This window comes from Malaclemys terrapin, chromosome 5, assembly GCF_027887155.1.
Source record: "Malaclemys terrapin pileata isolate rMalTer1 chromosome 5, rMalTer1.hap1, whole genome shotgun sequence".
Classification (NCBI taxonomy): domain Eukaryota; kingdom Metazoa; phylum Chordata; order Testudines; family Emydidae; genus Malaclemys; species Malaclemys terrapin.
Genome location: NC_071509.1, coordinates 122,641,541 through 122,655,768, shown reverse-complemented (window position 1 = coordinate 122,655,768; position 14,228 = coordinate 122,641,541). Strand labels below are relative to the sequence as shown.

The window sequence follows — 14,228 nt, the reverse complement described above, 5'->3', positions numbered from 1 at the left end:
AGCTAAAAGGTAAACCTATAGATTCTAGAAGATTGTAGCATTTTAACTAGAAAGAAGCTTGAATAATACTTACATATTTTTAAAATAGCTTAGTTAGTTTTATCTCCTTTTTAACCTCAAAATATTTTAGATTGTTCAAATCTGTGTATTTTAATAGAAGCAACAATGTACTTTAAGGGAGGTAATTGCACCACATATCCATATTTACAAGGAGATTTACCTATATATTGACATAAGACAATTCACGCTTCAGTTGTGGTGCAAAACAAACAATGATACACAATGCTGATGAGTGCCCGCTAACCAAATTCAGTGGTGGGTTTCGAAAGCTCCACTTGCCCGCTAAGAACGCTTGCCTTGGCAAATACGCAAACACTAAATAAATCCTGACATACATGCATACATAAAATAAATCATGACTCATAATAAAGCAATTCTTCAAGGTATAGATGAAGGCCTGTTCAATAGATTTGCAATAAAAATAAACGGCTTCTCAATGCCTTTTTTCCTTTTCCCCACTCTTTGAATTACAGTAACACTTTATTTGCTTTGGCTATAACTGTTTAATTTCAGCAGCATAAAAGTCAAGGCATCACTTTCATAAAGTATGACAATTTTTTTTTTCAAACTTTCACTTTGAGGGAGTGCTACAAAATCAACAGCTTGTAAGTATTTTCTTTGCATATAATTATTTACAAAACTAGGGTGTTTCTATTGTGTATTTCACTGGAACACAATCGATTTTAAGAAATATTTGAAAAATAATCTTAAAATACCAAAACAAAAAAACCCTTGCAAACTCATATTTATGTCCAATTTGGGTTATACTGTGCAAGTTCCCAAATATGACCCTGGATCTCCTGATTTGCAGCTCAGTTTAGTTCTGTGTAAAAAAATTTAAGGTAAAGCACTAAAAAAAGGTTCAAAGTAATTTGCTTCAAATTGAAAACTTTAAATGAGTTTCAGTGAGTCAAACCACAAAAACTATAGCAGAGAAGAAAGACTAATCTGGGAAATTGCCACTAGAGAAGTTTAAGAAAGGACCATTCTGCCAAGAAGTGATTGATATGGTAGAGAGAAGACTTTTTTATTTCCCCTTTCATCTTGAAAGATGTATCATTAAAGGTAGAGAACATAAGCCTACTGTGCCATTTTCTCTGATTATCATGAATTATGCAATGGGGCGGGGCATCATTTCTAAAGGCACATCTTATTTTTTCAAGCGTTTAATGTTTGCAGTATCTAAATGGAATTACATTTGAATGAGGTTAATTTTCTTCCCACGCCATATTCACATCCACCCACACTTTAAAACAACTATGCAGCCTGAGTGAAGGTATCATTGGCATAGCACACAACCGTTAGACACTACTTTCAGAACATCAGCTTCAAATAACTACTGAGCTCAGGTGATGATTACATAAAGCAAATGAAACCAAGTACTTGAAGGAAATTGTAGCATAAATAATGCAGCCATTCTACACAGGAATTGCCATGTAGAATCAGATCCATGGTCTCCCATTGTGACTCCTTTTCTACCCCAGCGGCTAGTGAAAGTTTGGGGCTGTCAAGGTGGTCCAGCTGGGAGTAGATATTGATGATACAGTCTGGTATTTTCCTTGATACAATCTTGTTTATTTACAAGGAACATACAAAGTCCTGCTTCTCTGAATGCAGGAGGAATAAAAAAAACAAAGGTAGCTTCTTTGCTTACAGCCACAAACCTCTTTTTCCAGCACCTGACCCAGAAGCCTCTAGCTTCTTGCAGGGTCACATTATGCTTGTTCAGGCTGTCCCCCTGTGTCTCCCAATTTCCCTTCAGCAAGGTGGTTCTCTCTCTCTCTCTCTCTCACTGTCACTCACACACTTACTTTAAAACTCTTGGGGGGGTTACATGATAGAACTTCTAGTCAGCATTTCCACATCCCTGTGATTTTGAATGCTACTGCCATTGTTTCAGCCACCTTATTACAATTGCTTCTTTACATTTATTCCAAATGGAAGGTGGCAGCTACACATGACCAATAACGATGTTTAGCCCTACCCACAACAATATAGTTCAGTAACCTGTCTCCAACAGTGGTCAGGAACCTGATGCTTCAGAGGAAAGTGCAAGAAACCCATCAAAAGGAAGAGATGGGTAACCAGTCCCCAATAATCTCCTAACCCCTAACAGAGATTGGCTTAAGCCCTCATAGACTTTAAGGCCAGAAAGGACCATCATGATCATCTAGTCTGGTTAAAACTGTATTTTAGCACTAACTATAAACCTTGATATTCTCATTATCCATATAAATGCACAATCCCTCTTTTAATCTTGCTAGTTTTTTTTTGCCTCAATGACATCCTGTGGCTATGACTTCCATAGTCTAATTATATGTTGTATGAAAAAAAAAAGTATGTCCTTTGATCTGTTTTGAATTTGCTGCCTCTCTCTTTCATTAAATGTCACCTTGTTCTTATGTTGTGAAACAGAACAAAAGCTACCATTCTACCCTTCCTATACCATTAGGTATTTTCTATACTTTATCCTGGCTCTCTTATTTGATGGGCGATCACTCGTTACCGAGTATGATCAGCTTCCATGGGAGTTATGGGTCCTCAGGTGGCTAATAAGGCCAATCCTTGAACCACAAGTTCTATTGCAATGAGGGCAGATGTTTTCAGGCTCAGCAGGAGGCTGTTGACCATGATTGGAAGGCAGTCTGTCCTTCCTTCTGCGCCTCTTGTCCTCTTCAACTTGTTGGTGAACAAGTTCAAAATGCAGGGGACCATCACATAGGACTTCACTCCATTTTAAGTGATCCTGGGCAAGCGTCTCCCAAGCATCAATGTCAATATTACACTTTATTAGGTTGTCCTTCAGTAAGTCCTTAGAACACTTCCATTGTCCACTCACATTACAGTACCCTTCTTTCAGCTGAGAGAACAGGACCTGTTTTGGAAGGCGATGGTCTGGCATCCAGACAACGTGACCAGTCCGGTGGAATTGCTGATGGATGATCATTGCCTCGATACTGGTGGTCTTTGCCTCTTCCAGGACACTAATATTGGTGCGCCTGTCTTCTCATTTGATCTTCAGAAGCTTACGAAGGTAGCATTGATGGTGCCTCTCAAGGACTTTCAAGTGGTGTCTATAGGTTGTCCAAGTTTTGGACCCATACAACAGTGTTGAGCGAATAACAGCTTGATAAACAAGAAGCTTGGTGTCTGTTCGAATGTTGTGATCTTCAAAAACCCTGTGCTGTAAACGAGAAAAAGCTACACTGGCACAGCTCAGGCAACGTTGAATTTCTGCATCAGTATCTGCCTTGGATGAAAGATGACTTCCAAGGTAGGTGAAATGATCAACGTTTTCCAGTGCCACTCCATTGATTTTGATAGATGGGGCATGCAATACCTCATTTGGAGAGGGCTAATAATATCATGAAGACTAAACTGCTCTAAGAGTGAGACCAAGACATGCGTAAGCATCGGCAAACACATTCAAGATAGTGTGAAGATCTTTCTCAGAGTGGGCAAAGACTGCATTGTCATCAGCATACAATAGATTTTGTGGAGATCTTACTCTTGGCTTTCAGCCTGCTAAGCTTGAACAGCTTTCCATCCATTTTGTAAATTTAAATTCTCTTATTTACCTCTCCTCTAAAGAAAGCAATCCTAATCTTTTCAATCTCACAGTTCACATTTTTTCATCCAGTGTGCATTACGTGGCATTTACCATCATTGAATAGGAGAACCCTGAATTGAAAGTGCCAAGGACCCACCATGAACCATTTGTGTGGCATGTAGATGTCAATATGCAAGTAGGTGTCTTACATATCGAGAGCCGTGAACCACATGCCTTTTCCTAGCAAGGAAATGATGGCCGCAAATGTGACCATGCAGAACTTTGGCTTGCAAATGGAACGGTTGAGGCGTCAGATATCCAAAATTTGTGTCCATCTACCCTTCTTGTTGAGTATCAAAAAATAGTTGGAATAGAACCTTGTGCCCTGAAAGGATGCGAGGATTGGCTCCCACTGCTCCTCTCCGCAGAAGGGAATCCACCTCTAGAGTAAGAATACGGTTGTGAGACTGATCCTTGGGACGGGATCGGGGTGGGAGGATGTGGAGGAGGTAGCATCATAAACTCAATGGTATAGCCATGTCGAATGACATCCAGGACCCATTTATCCATTGTTATTGTGCTCCATGCTGGCAAAGAGAGTTTGAGATGGTCCCCGAAAGGGATTGCTGGCTAGAACATTGGGACACAAAGTAGTTGACAGCTCTCTAGTTGGACTCAGAAATATTGCTTACATGAAGATTGAGTGTGTTGCATGGAAGACTGCACCATCAGAACAGGTGGATGGGATCTTTGGATATTTCTGTGGAGGCTCGTAAGCAGTAGCACTATGTAAGCAGCAGAGGGTAAAATTTAGATTTGGTGCTGCCATATATATGCCTAAGGATTGCAAGGTGGCTCGAGAGTCTTTCAGTGAGTGCAAGGAATCAACTGTCTTCTGACTGAAGAGGTGTGATTCATCGAAAGGGAGGTCCTCGATTGTGTTCTGTACTTCCTAGTGAAACCTGAGCATGGTAACCAGGATTCCCTCCTCATGACAATTCCAGATGCCAATATGCGCGAGGATGTGTCCACTTAATTAACTGCAGCCTGAAGTATGGGCCAAGCGATCAACTTGCCTTCCTCTAAGATTGCTTGGGATCGGGACAATCCTGCTGAGGTAGTTTATCTGCAAAATCCACCAGATGCCCATAGTTTACAAAGTCATATTTGGCCATCAGTGCCAGGCAGTTCGAGACCCATAAGGTCTAACCTCTTGCCCTCCTTGTCAATGGGGGTGAAGCATGAATGCTGGTTAGCTCACTCTGTGGCAGACTGAATCAACAGCAAATTGCGTGGAGGATGTGAAAAGAGAAACTCAGACCCCTTGGAGGGGAACATAGTATCTCTTTTATGCCCAGGGTGGGGTATGCCACACAGTGCACACCGGTTGGAGAATGGCATTGTTGATTGGTAGGGCCACCCTGGTCGGTATCAATGTGTGCAAAATATCTAGAGTTGGTGCCGACTGTCCTGCACCTCTTCCAAAAGGATCTGAACAGCATTAGGTATCCTCCATATCAGCTCCTGAAACTGACGATAGTCATCTGAGTGAGAAGAGGGCTTTGACCACACAGCCACATCAGGGTTGATGAGGGAAACCTTCGGTACCGGGCTGATCAGCACATTGTCTAGCCCCGGTTCCGAAGGTCTACTCAATAAAGGATGTGGCAGTAAAACAGGGGAGTCCACCCATGTTGAACAAGACGTTTCTGATGGTGAATATTGGGGCCATGAGCTCCTATATGGCCAACCTCGTTGATCTTGCTGCTGCTACAACTGTGTCCAAGGAGCCAGGCACCAGTGGCTCCTGGGCAGAGGTAAGGAACAGTATTGCCATGGTGCCATCAGAACCCTCTGCTAGTCAAGCTTTCGGAACAGAAGCAGCTTACCATGGGCAACATCCAAATCTCTGAGGAAGAGGAAGAGGAGTCCTACAGAAATGGTGGTGCCGACAGAGCCAACAGAACGGGGTGTGTTGTAGGAAAACTGCCAGAAGGTGGCAGATCGGGCCCTCTTAGCAGGCGAGTGAACTGGAACATGTGGAGACTCATTCTTTCCAGGGTGAACAGTTCATGAGATCCAGGAGCACTTCCAAGTCTCTCCGGAGTCAATGGCACCCAGTCTAAGGACAGCACTAGGTCAAGTGAAGGGACCTTGTTTCAGGGCTGACAATTCATGAGACACCATTACTTTACTGACACATTCAAATAATTCTAATAGAATAGTGAGCCATGATTTTCCTTTGCAGAAACTACTGCACAGGAATCAAATCATGATCTTCCAGGTATTTTAATATATTCTTTTAAATTATCATTTTGAATAACATGCCCACAATAGCAATTTTAATGACAGCCAGTTCATTCCTTAACTTCTTCAGAACTCTTGGATGTATACCATCTGGGCCTGGTAACTTGCTGCTTTTTTAATTTATCAATTTGGCCCAGCATCTTATTTTCTGTCATCTCAACCTTTGCTAATACCTCATCTTGATTACAAGGAAAGAACAAGACTGGGGTAGGTATTTCTGATGCAGACTGATTCAAAAAAATCACTTAGCTTCTCAGCAATGTCCTTATCTTCCTTAATTGCTCTCTCTAATTCCTGGTGATCCAGCAGACCAATCAATTCCTTCACAATCCCTTCTTATAAACCTTAGCCCTCTTAATTTCCCTCCATATTAACTGCTGAGATTTATGCTCCTCTTTGTTGGCTTCATGAGGATTAGATTTCAAAGTACCAAAGGATTTCAGTGTGGCTCAAATAACTGCTTAAATTTTGCCATTTAGCCATATTAGTCTATTTGCATTCCTGGTTCACTATTTTTTCAGAGATATGCATGTCTTTTGAGGCTTTATTATTGTTTCTTACTATATACATACATACACACACACACACACACATATGTATATATATATAAAATACTTACTTTTTCTTCTATTTTACTTCCTTTACTTTGATGTCAGGACCTTTCTTTTTTTTTTTAAACACTAGATTACTTCATTTCATTGAAATTTCCCTTTGTAAAGGTGAGTTTGGCTATGTTAGTTTTTGGTACCTTTCCTCTCCCTAAAACATTGAAACTAATCATATTGCGATCACTATTACTTAGTGGCTCAGCTCCTGTTAATTCTTTAACTTCTACATGTTACTTAAAACTAAGGCAAGAGTAGCCTTTCCTCTTGAGTGCTAGATCTAGCTGTTCCAGTACAATCACTTAAAGCGTGGCAAAAATGCTTCTTTAACTTTGTTCCATTGTCCTGTTTGACTAGTTGGAGGGTCATGCAACCTGCCCACTCTTTGGGAACATGAACCAAACATTGCTGACAACATGACACACTGGAAACCTCGTGAGTATGAATTCAGAGAAGCAAATTAATCCTCAGTCTATTTCTGCTTAAGTCAGTGGTGTTTCCCGAGTTATAAATTTGGAGCAACGAGTTTTCAGTAACTTTAGCGTTTCCTAAAGGTTTTTCCATAGGAGAACATGAGATTTTCCCAGTGGGATTAATCCTGTGATGTGCTGAGCACTTGCTGTGAGATGCAGTGTTCTCATTTCCCATTTTCTTCAGTGAGAGCAGAGAGTACTCATTACCTTGTAGGATTAGAACAATTGCCACTAATGGCTAGAGTCTGATTTGGAATCAATGCCCACGCAAGGGAGTACTTGCTCACTTATTCTCTCCATAGATCCAATGGGTGAGTAGGGTGGTAAGGTGTGGGGAACAAATGGAGCCTGGGCTCCAACCCCCTTACTCACTGGCCTGAGTAGCTCAACTCTATGCAGTAATTTACTGTTGATATTGATCAGTAGAAAATCATTACCCTCCACAGTAAGGGGAGAGCAGGGAAGGGAACAAATAGATTCTATTCTTGGGTTAGTGCATAAGCTTACTTAGGGATGGAACCAAGATCAAATTGTAATCTTTGAATAGTATATTGTCACAGTGTCAATGTCTTCACTTTGCCACAATATTTATATTCCAGAAATATCTTTACCTCTGGCTATATGGAGCAACAGAAAATATTCTGGCGACAATATCATATTCTACTGATATTATGCATATCCCAGGATGTTATGGTTAAAACACAAATCTTCTCTGTACATATAATTCTAGCCACCCATCTCTCTAATCTGTGTGTTTTGGTTTTTGCACAGTACATTGCTGTCTAGAAATAGTCCTAACCTGATCATTTTACCACAGTTAGTCTTATTTTTCCTTGCAAGGCCTGATACCTTTTGGTGTGTATTATTATTTCCTATCTATCTATTTACATACTTAGTTCAGTTGTTCTTCATTCCTCTCTGCCTCATGGTCCCACTTCTTTCTTTACGTCCACAAATGTAGTCACATCTCTGCCAAATGAAACACTTTCTATCCTCTGCATTGTGTTTCCTACTTTCGTATGTTGTGCACCTAAGTGCATCAGTCCTATCTGTTCCAAAGAAGACCAGATTACTTATAAAGTAGGAAGCTTTAGACAGTGATACCTTCCATATTACTATAGACAGTGATACCTTCCGGTAATTCCAATTACTGATAACTAAATTTAAATATCAGTAAAAATATCATGTAACCCTACATCCATAGTCTTGACTAATTTAGTATATCATATAAACCAGTAGCAAAGATGAATTTACAGACAGAAAGCAGATAGAAGTTCTAATTTTCATTTCTCCAGATTCATAAATATATACATCTCAGAAACTAAAATAGTTTAGGAAGGCGCTATAATCATTTGTCAAGAGATGGATAATAATTTACCTGGAATGTGAGTTCCTTCCACTGTACCTTTAAGTAGCATAATATAAGCACAATTAAAATACTTTATCTGAATCGAGGTTTTTTTCTCCTGTAGTCCTATCCAGAAGAATTCAGACATCTCAGATACTTACATAATAAAGAGGAAAGTGAAATACAGATTATTATTATTATTATTTTGCAAGACCCACATTTGAGGACAAATGCTGTTTATTTTCCTATTGATTCACAGTTCAGCCTTGGTGAATTTATGCAAGCAACATGTTTAGTACTGCCAACAGTGAAGGAAAGCGTTGTTCAACTTGGACTGTACTTAGTGGATAAGCCTGTAATGTCATATTAGGATGAATCTATTTGGCATTCAGTGCTGATGCAGTGCACAATAATGGTAATAATGCAATGCATTGCTGTTTATATGCATGTGGCACAAACTGATGTCTTTGAGATGGACACTTAGATAAGGGAAGGTAGAAGAGAGACAGGGATGGACTCAGGGAATGTAAAAAGTTCATATCTCAAAGTCTGATGGCTCTTTTGAGACTTTATATATTAATTTTACATATATCTCAATCGCAGAAATATGATGATCAGGCAGACAGATTGTCAGAGAGATCATCTTGAACTAGAATGCAAGGCTCTCTTTTCCTGCACTAGCAAAGGTGTTTAAAATATAGCTCAGCTAGCTCGCTACTTCCTCCTGTTTTGGTAGGGCACTGAGGGAAGCTTTTAAGGTAGGGTGAATATTATCAATGTTAATGGGAAATTTTAAGTGAAAGAGGCAGAGATCTCACTAATGGACCCACCTTCATAACTCACGGGTGACTGGTTTGTGCTCCAGATTGCTCAGAAGCAATGGCCCATATATAATAACGCATACAGTATCATATACCCGGCACAAAGCTGTTTGATTTTGCATTTCTTAGTCTATTTATAATCATGGCTGTTTTGGTTTTGTTTGCCTGATAGAGGAGAACCGGACACAGATATTAATATGTAGGTCAGAGAAAAAGTCATCCACAACCTCTGATGTTTGTATTCAATGATATGTTCAAGAGCTGAGCTGAGGTTACTGTCCTTATTCCCTCCAGACTTTGAGCCATTATGGGATTTTCTGCCCTTCTTGCAACTCTATAGTGAACAGTGCAGCTCTAATTATAATGTGCTGGACACAAGACAAACAAGTAAGGAAAAAAGGGGCTATAGGTACCATTAGCTACAAACACATTACAGGCAATATACAACACTGGTGATTGCATATTGACCTTAGGGCGTTTAGTCTATATTGGCATGCCATGCTACAGCACATGAACACATATTCATCTTTACAACACAGAGCGGAATTTAAGAGACTCACATAATTGCCTGCGAGAAGGTACAGGAGCACTTCCATAAGCTGTGCCCTGTAAATAAAACACATTTTTTTTTTTTTTGGAGCAAGGCATGTCAGGATTAACAGTAGCAAATGAAAAAAAAATGACAGGACATGAAGAAAATGAAGGCAAGTGAAACAAAATAAAAAGAGACTCGTTAGATAAAGTAGCTTCTTATTGCTGAAGAATTGCCGTTCCTATTTTCAGAGAAACATAAATTATAATAGAGAAGGTTCTATGAGTAATCCACCCATCAACAGACACAATGAGCCAAAACCAGAAAAAAATTACAGTGTAAGACAGGCACATTCAAACTTGTCAAATTAAGTTTGATGAAAAGTAGAACACAAAGTATATATTAATGTGGCCTCCTTAAAAAAAATAGGTTCAGTTACATCAGTTTCTTAACTTATTCAGTCACTGTTTGAAAGTACAGTATATTTTAAATCAATACCAGAGTCGCTGCAGTACACTTTGTTTCCTGTCACTCCCTCCTCACTTTCCTTCCAAAACTATTTAACAAATATTCCGTGAATCAGTTTGATGAAAGCTGAACCACTAGCTGATAGGAAGTTGCTTTATTAAATCCTTAATCAATAGATACCATAATTCTTTCAATAGATAGAGAATTATATCCTGCATGTATTATGCTGGTAATTGCACCGTAGCTCTGAATCACAGCCTATTCATTGTTCTGTTTACAGAAAGAAGCTATGAATCAAATGCCAAGTATCACCCTTTTGTGGTGACATTTGGCACAAAATGTGTAAGATAATAGCAATGGCTTGCAGAGAAAGAAGATAAGGTAAATATAGATTCCTAGGGATCAACACATACTATATATATATATAGTGGTGTTAAAGTTTGGCCAACTGCTTTACCTGAGATTCAGGTAGCTGTTGAAATTTGTTTCATGGGGTCATTTTATTTGGCAGAGCTTGTAAAATTTAGGCTGCAGAGTGGAGAGCACATGTTGTATGAATTACATAGGTACCTTCCTAACATCCCTCCTGTCCAAATAACTAATTCTTTTCCTGTCACGAATATTATTTGTTTTCCCAAACCTAAAGAAGAGCTCTGTATAAGCTCAAAACTTTGTCTCTTTGACCAACACAAGTTGGTCCAATAAAAGACATTATCTCACCCACCTTTTCTTTCCAATATCCTGGGCCCAACACAGCTACAACAACACTGCATACTTCTTTGTCACTTTGGCTACCTGGCTGCACAACCGAGGCTACTGCTTGCAAACCGTGGTCCAAATATACCAAGTGTAATTCTTTCGAAGTCATTTGGCCCAACGTGCCTGAAGCTTGTCAGTTTACACTGACTGTGTCATTGAGGTTTTGGGAATACTGAAAATACTGAGGTAACATATATATATTTAATTCAAAACTAGAAAGTTTTCTAGTGGCAAGCACTCTTTGAAGACATGGGAAACATCCTGGCATCTTTATTCTTCCTGTTGTGTGCCACTATGAGAACAAAACAGACAGAAAGTTACCTTTGCTTCATACATCTTCCTGCTAACTTTTGTGAATCCCATTCTTTAGGCACCTATCTCCCTCCATTTATTGTAGAGGAATCCTAAACCCTTCACAAAGACTTTGTGAATCCCAGTGATTTTTTAAGTGCCTAAATTTTAGATGTTGTGATGCTAAGTGTAGCACTGCTTAAGTCCCATTGTGAATGTAGCCAGCCATCTTTTCAGTGAAACTTAAAATGGAGGCCCTGACTGCTTATAATTATAAACCGTGTAGCAGTTTTGCCAAGAGTAAGGATATTAATTCTGATGTTCTAGCCAGATTCTAAATAGGGTATTTATATTCCTTCCTACCCAATTTTCCCCTACAGTTTCAATTAGATAGAAGACTCCTGAAAACTATCTTAAACTGGAACAGTGCTGCCGCGTGCGGACCAACAGCTACTGCATCCCATCCACAAAGGGGCTGGATTTAAATGGTGGCTGAAGTGACCAAGTTTGTGAAGTGCCCTGTGATCGGGTGCTATACAAAATCTAAAAGTACATAAACATTGCAGATGAGTGTTAGCCTTCTTAATGATTAGTGCTGTCTCCCGGGCGCAAAGATACGCGATGTGGACCTGCGGTTGAAAAGGATCCTAAAAGGAGCAGGTAAGAACCCCTTGATAATCCTTCATGTAGGAACGAATGACACGGCTAGGTTCTCGTTAGAGAGAATCAAGGGAGATTATGCCAGGCTGGGGAAGACGCTCAAGGAGATAGAGGCTCAGATTATTTTTAGTGGGATTCTGCCCGTTCCGAGGGAAGGGCAGCAAAGGGCTGATAGGATTGTGAGAATAAATACTTGGCTAAGGGAGTGGTGCTATAAGGAGGGCTTTGGGATGTATGGCCACTGGGAGGCTTTTGGGGACAGACACCTGTTCTCGCGGGATGGGCTTCACCTGAGTAGGGAAGGAAATAGACTTCTGGGAGGGAGGCTGGCTCATCTTATCAAAAGAGCTTTAAACTAGGAAGTTTGGGGAGAAGGTTGGGAGATGCACAGTTAATCTCCACGCCAGATTCCAGTATGGAAAAGGTGAGTAAAATGAGAGGAGACATAGCCGGGGAGACGAGATTGGACATAGGAAGGACAGGGGGGACGGGCGCAAGGCGGCCCGCAACATATAGTGCTACTAATGGGAGACAGGCTAAACGACATACATTAGGGTGTTTATACACCAATGCGAGAAGCCTAGGTAATAAAATGGAGGAATTGGAGCTCTTGGTCCAAGAGCTGAAACCGGATATCGTAGGAATAACAGAAAAGTGGTGGAATGACGGTCACGACTGGAACACAGGTATGGAGGGGTATACACTGTTTAGGAAAGACCGGAACAAAGGTAAAGGTGGGGGGGTGGCATTGTATGTCAACAGTGAAATAAGCTGTAAAGAAATAATAGTGGATGGATTAGATAACACAGAGTCCGTCTGGGCAATACTCACACTGGGTAATAGGACTACTAGAGCCTCTCCGGGGATAGTGCTTGGAGTGTGCTATAGACCGCCGGGATCGACCCAGGATATGGATAAGGAACTATTTAATGTGTTTAGAGAAGTAATTACTAATAGAAACTGTGTAATTATGGGGGACTTTAACTTCCCGGATATAGATTGGGGCACAAACGCTAGTAGTAATAATAGGGCTCAGATGTTCCTAGATGTGCTTGCTGATCAATTCCTTCATCAAGTGGAAGCTGAACCGACGAGGGGGGAGGCCACTTTAGATTTGATTCTGGTAAGCAGTGAGGACCTCGTTGAGGAAGTGCTAGTGGGGGACAATTTGGGCTCCAGTGATCATGAGCTAATTCGGTTTAAAATACATGGGAGGAGTAACAGAATTAAGTCAAAGACTAGGGTTTATAATTTTAAAAAGGCCAATTTTAACAAATTAAGGGGACTGGTAAGGGAAGTGGATTGGGCAAACCTATTAAGGGATCTAAAGGCAGAAGAAGCCTGGGATTACTTCAAGTTAAAGATGCATGAGCTGTCGGAGGCCTGCATTCCAAAAAAGGGAAAAAGATTACAAAGCAGGAGATTTAGACCGAGCTGGATGAGCGACCGACTCAAAGGGGTGATTAGGAAAAAACAGAAAGCGTACAAAGAGTGGAAGAGGGGAGGGATTAGTAAAGAAACTTACCTTAGTGAAGTCCGAGAATGTAGAGATAGAGTGAGAAAGGCCAAAGGCCGTGTAGAGTTGGACCTAGCGAGGGGAATTAAAAGCAATAGTAAGAGGTTTTACAGCCACATAAATAGGAAGAAAGCAAAGAAAGAAGAAGTGGGACCGCTGAAGACTATTGCCGGAGAGGAGATTAAAGACAATCTAGGCATGGCGCAATATCTCAATGAATATTTTGCATCGGTGTTTAATGAGGCCAATGAAGGTATTAGGGATACTAGCACCACTACAGAGGGGCATTCGGGATGGGGGATTACCGTATTCGAGGTAGAAACAAAACTTGATTGCCTTAATGGGGCTAAGTCGGGAGGACCGGACGATCTTCATCCGAGAATATTGAAGGAATTGGCGCGGGAAATAGCAGGCCCGTTAGCGATAATATTTAATGAATCTGTAAACTCGGGGGTGGTCCCGTTAGACTGGAGAATAGCTAATGTGGTTCCTATTTTCAAGAAAGGGAAAAAAAGTGATCCGGGTAACTACAGGCCTGTTAGTTTAACATCTGTAGTATGCAAGGTGTTAGAGAAAATTCTGAAAGAGAAACTAGTTGAGGACCTGGAGGTTAGTGGCAATTGCGATAAATTACAACATGGTTTTACGAAGGGCAGATCGTGCCAAACGAATCTGATCTCCTTCTTTGAGAAAGTAACGGATTTATTAGATAAGGGAAATGCGGTGGACCTAATATACCTGGATTTCAGTAAAGCGTTTGATACTGTACCCCATGAGGAATTATTGGTTAAACTGAAAAACATGGGGATCGATATGAAAATCCAGAGGTGGATAAGGA

The 14,228-nt window shown here is 40.5% G+C and overlaps 1 protein-coding gene across 4 annotated transcripts in view; it reads right to left on the bottom strand.

The window, feature by feature from the left end:
* Nucleotides 1–14,228, bottom strand: part of CCSER1 (coiled-coil serine rich protein 1) — a 1,155,725-nt gene that overhangs the window by 179,590 nt on the left and 961,907 nt on the right. For 2 of the 4 annotated variants that reach the window (XM_054029823.1, XM_054029826.1), the window contains exon 10: nucleotides 9,725–9,770. The exons of the other annotated variants lie outside the window; for them this stretch is intronic. In XM_054029823.1, coding sequence (XP_053885798.1) covers nucleotides 9,725–9,770 — 46 coding nt within the window. The remainder of the gene's footprint in view (nucleotides 1–9,724; nucleotides 9,771–14,228) is intronic. 4 annotated transcript variants of the gene reach the window in all.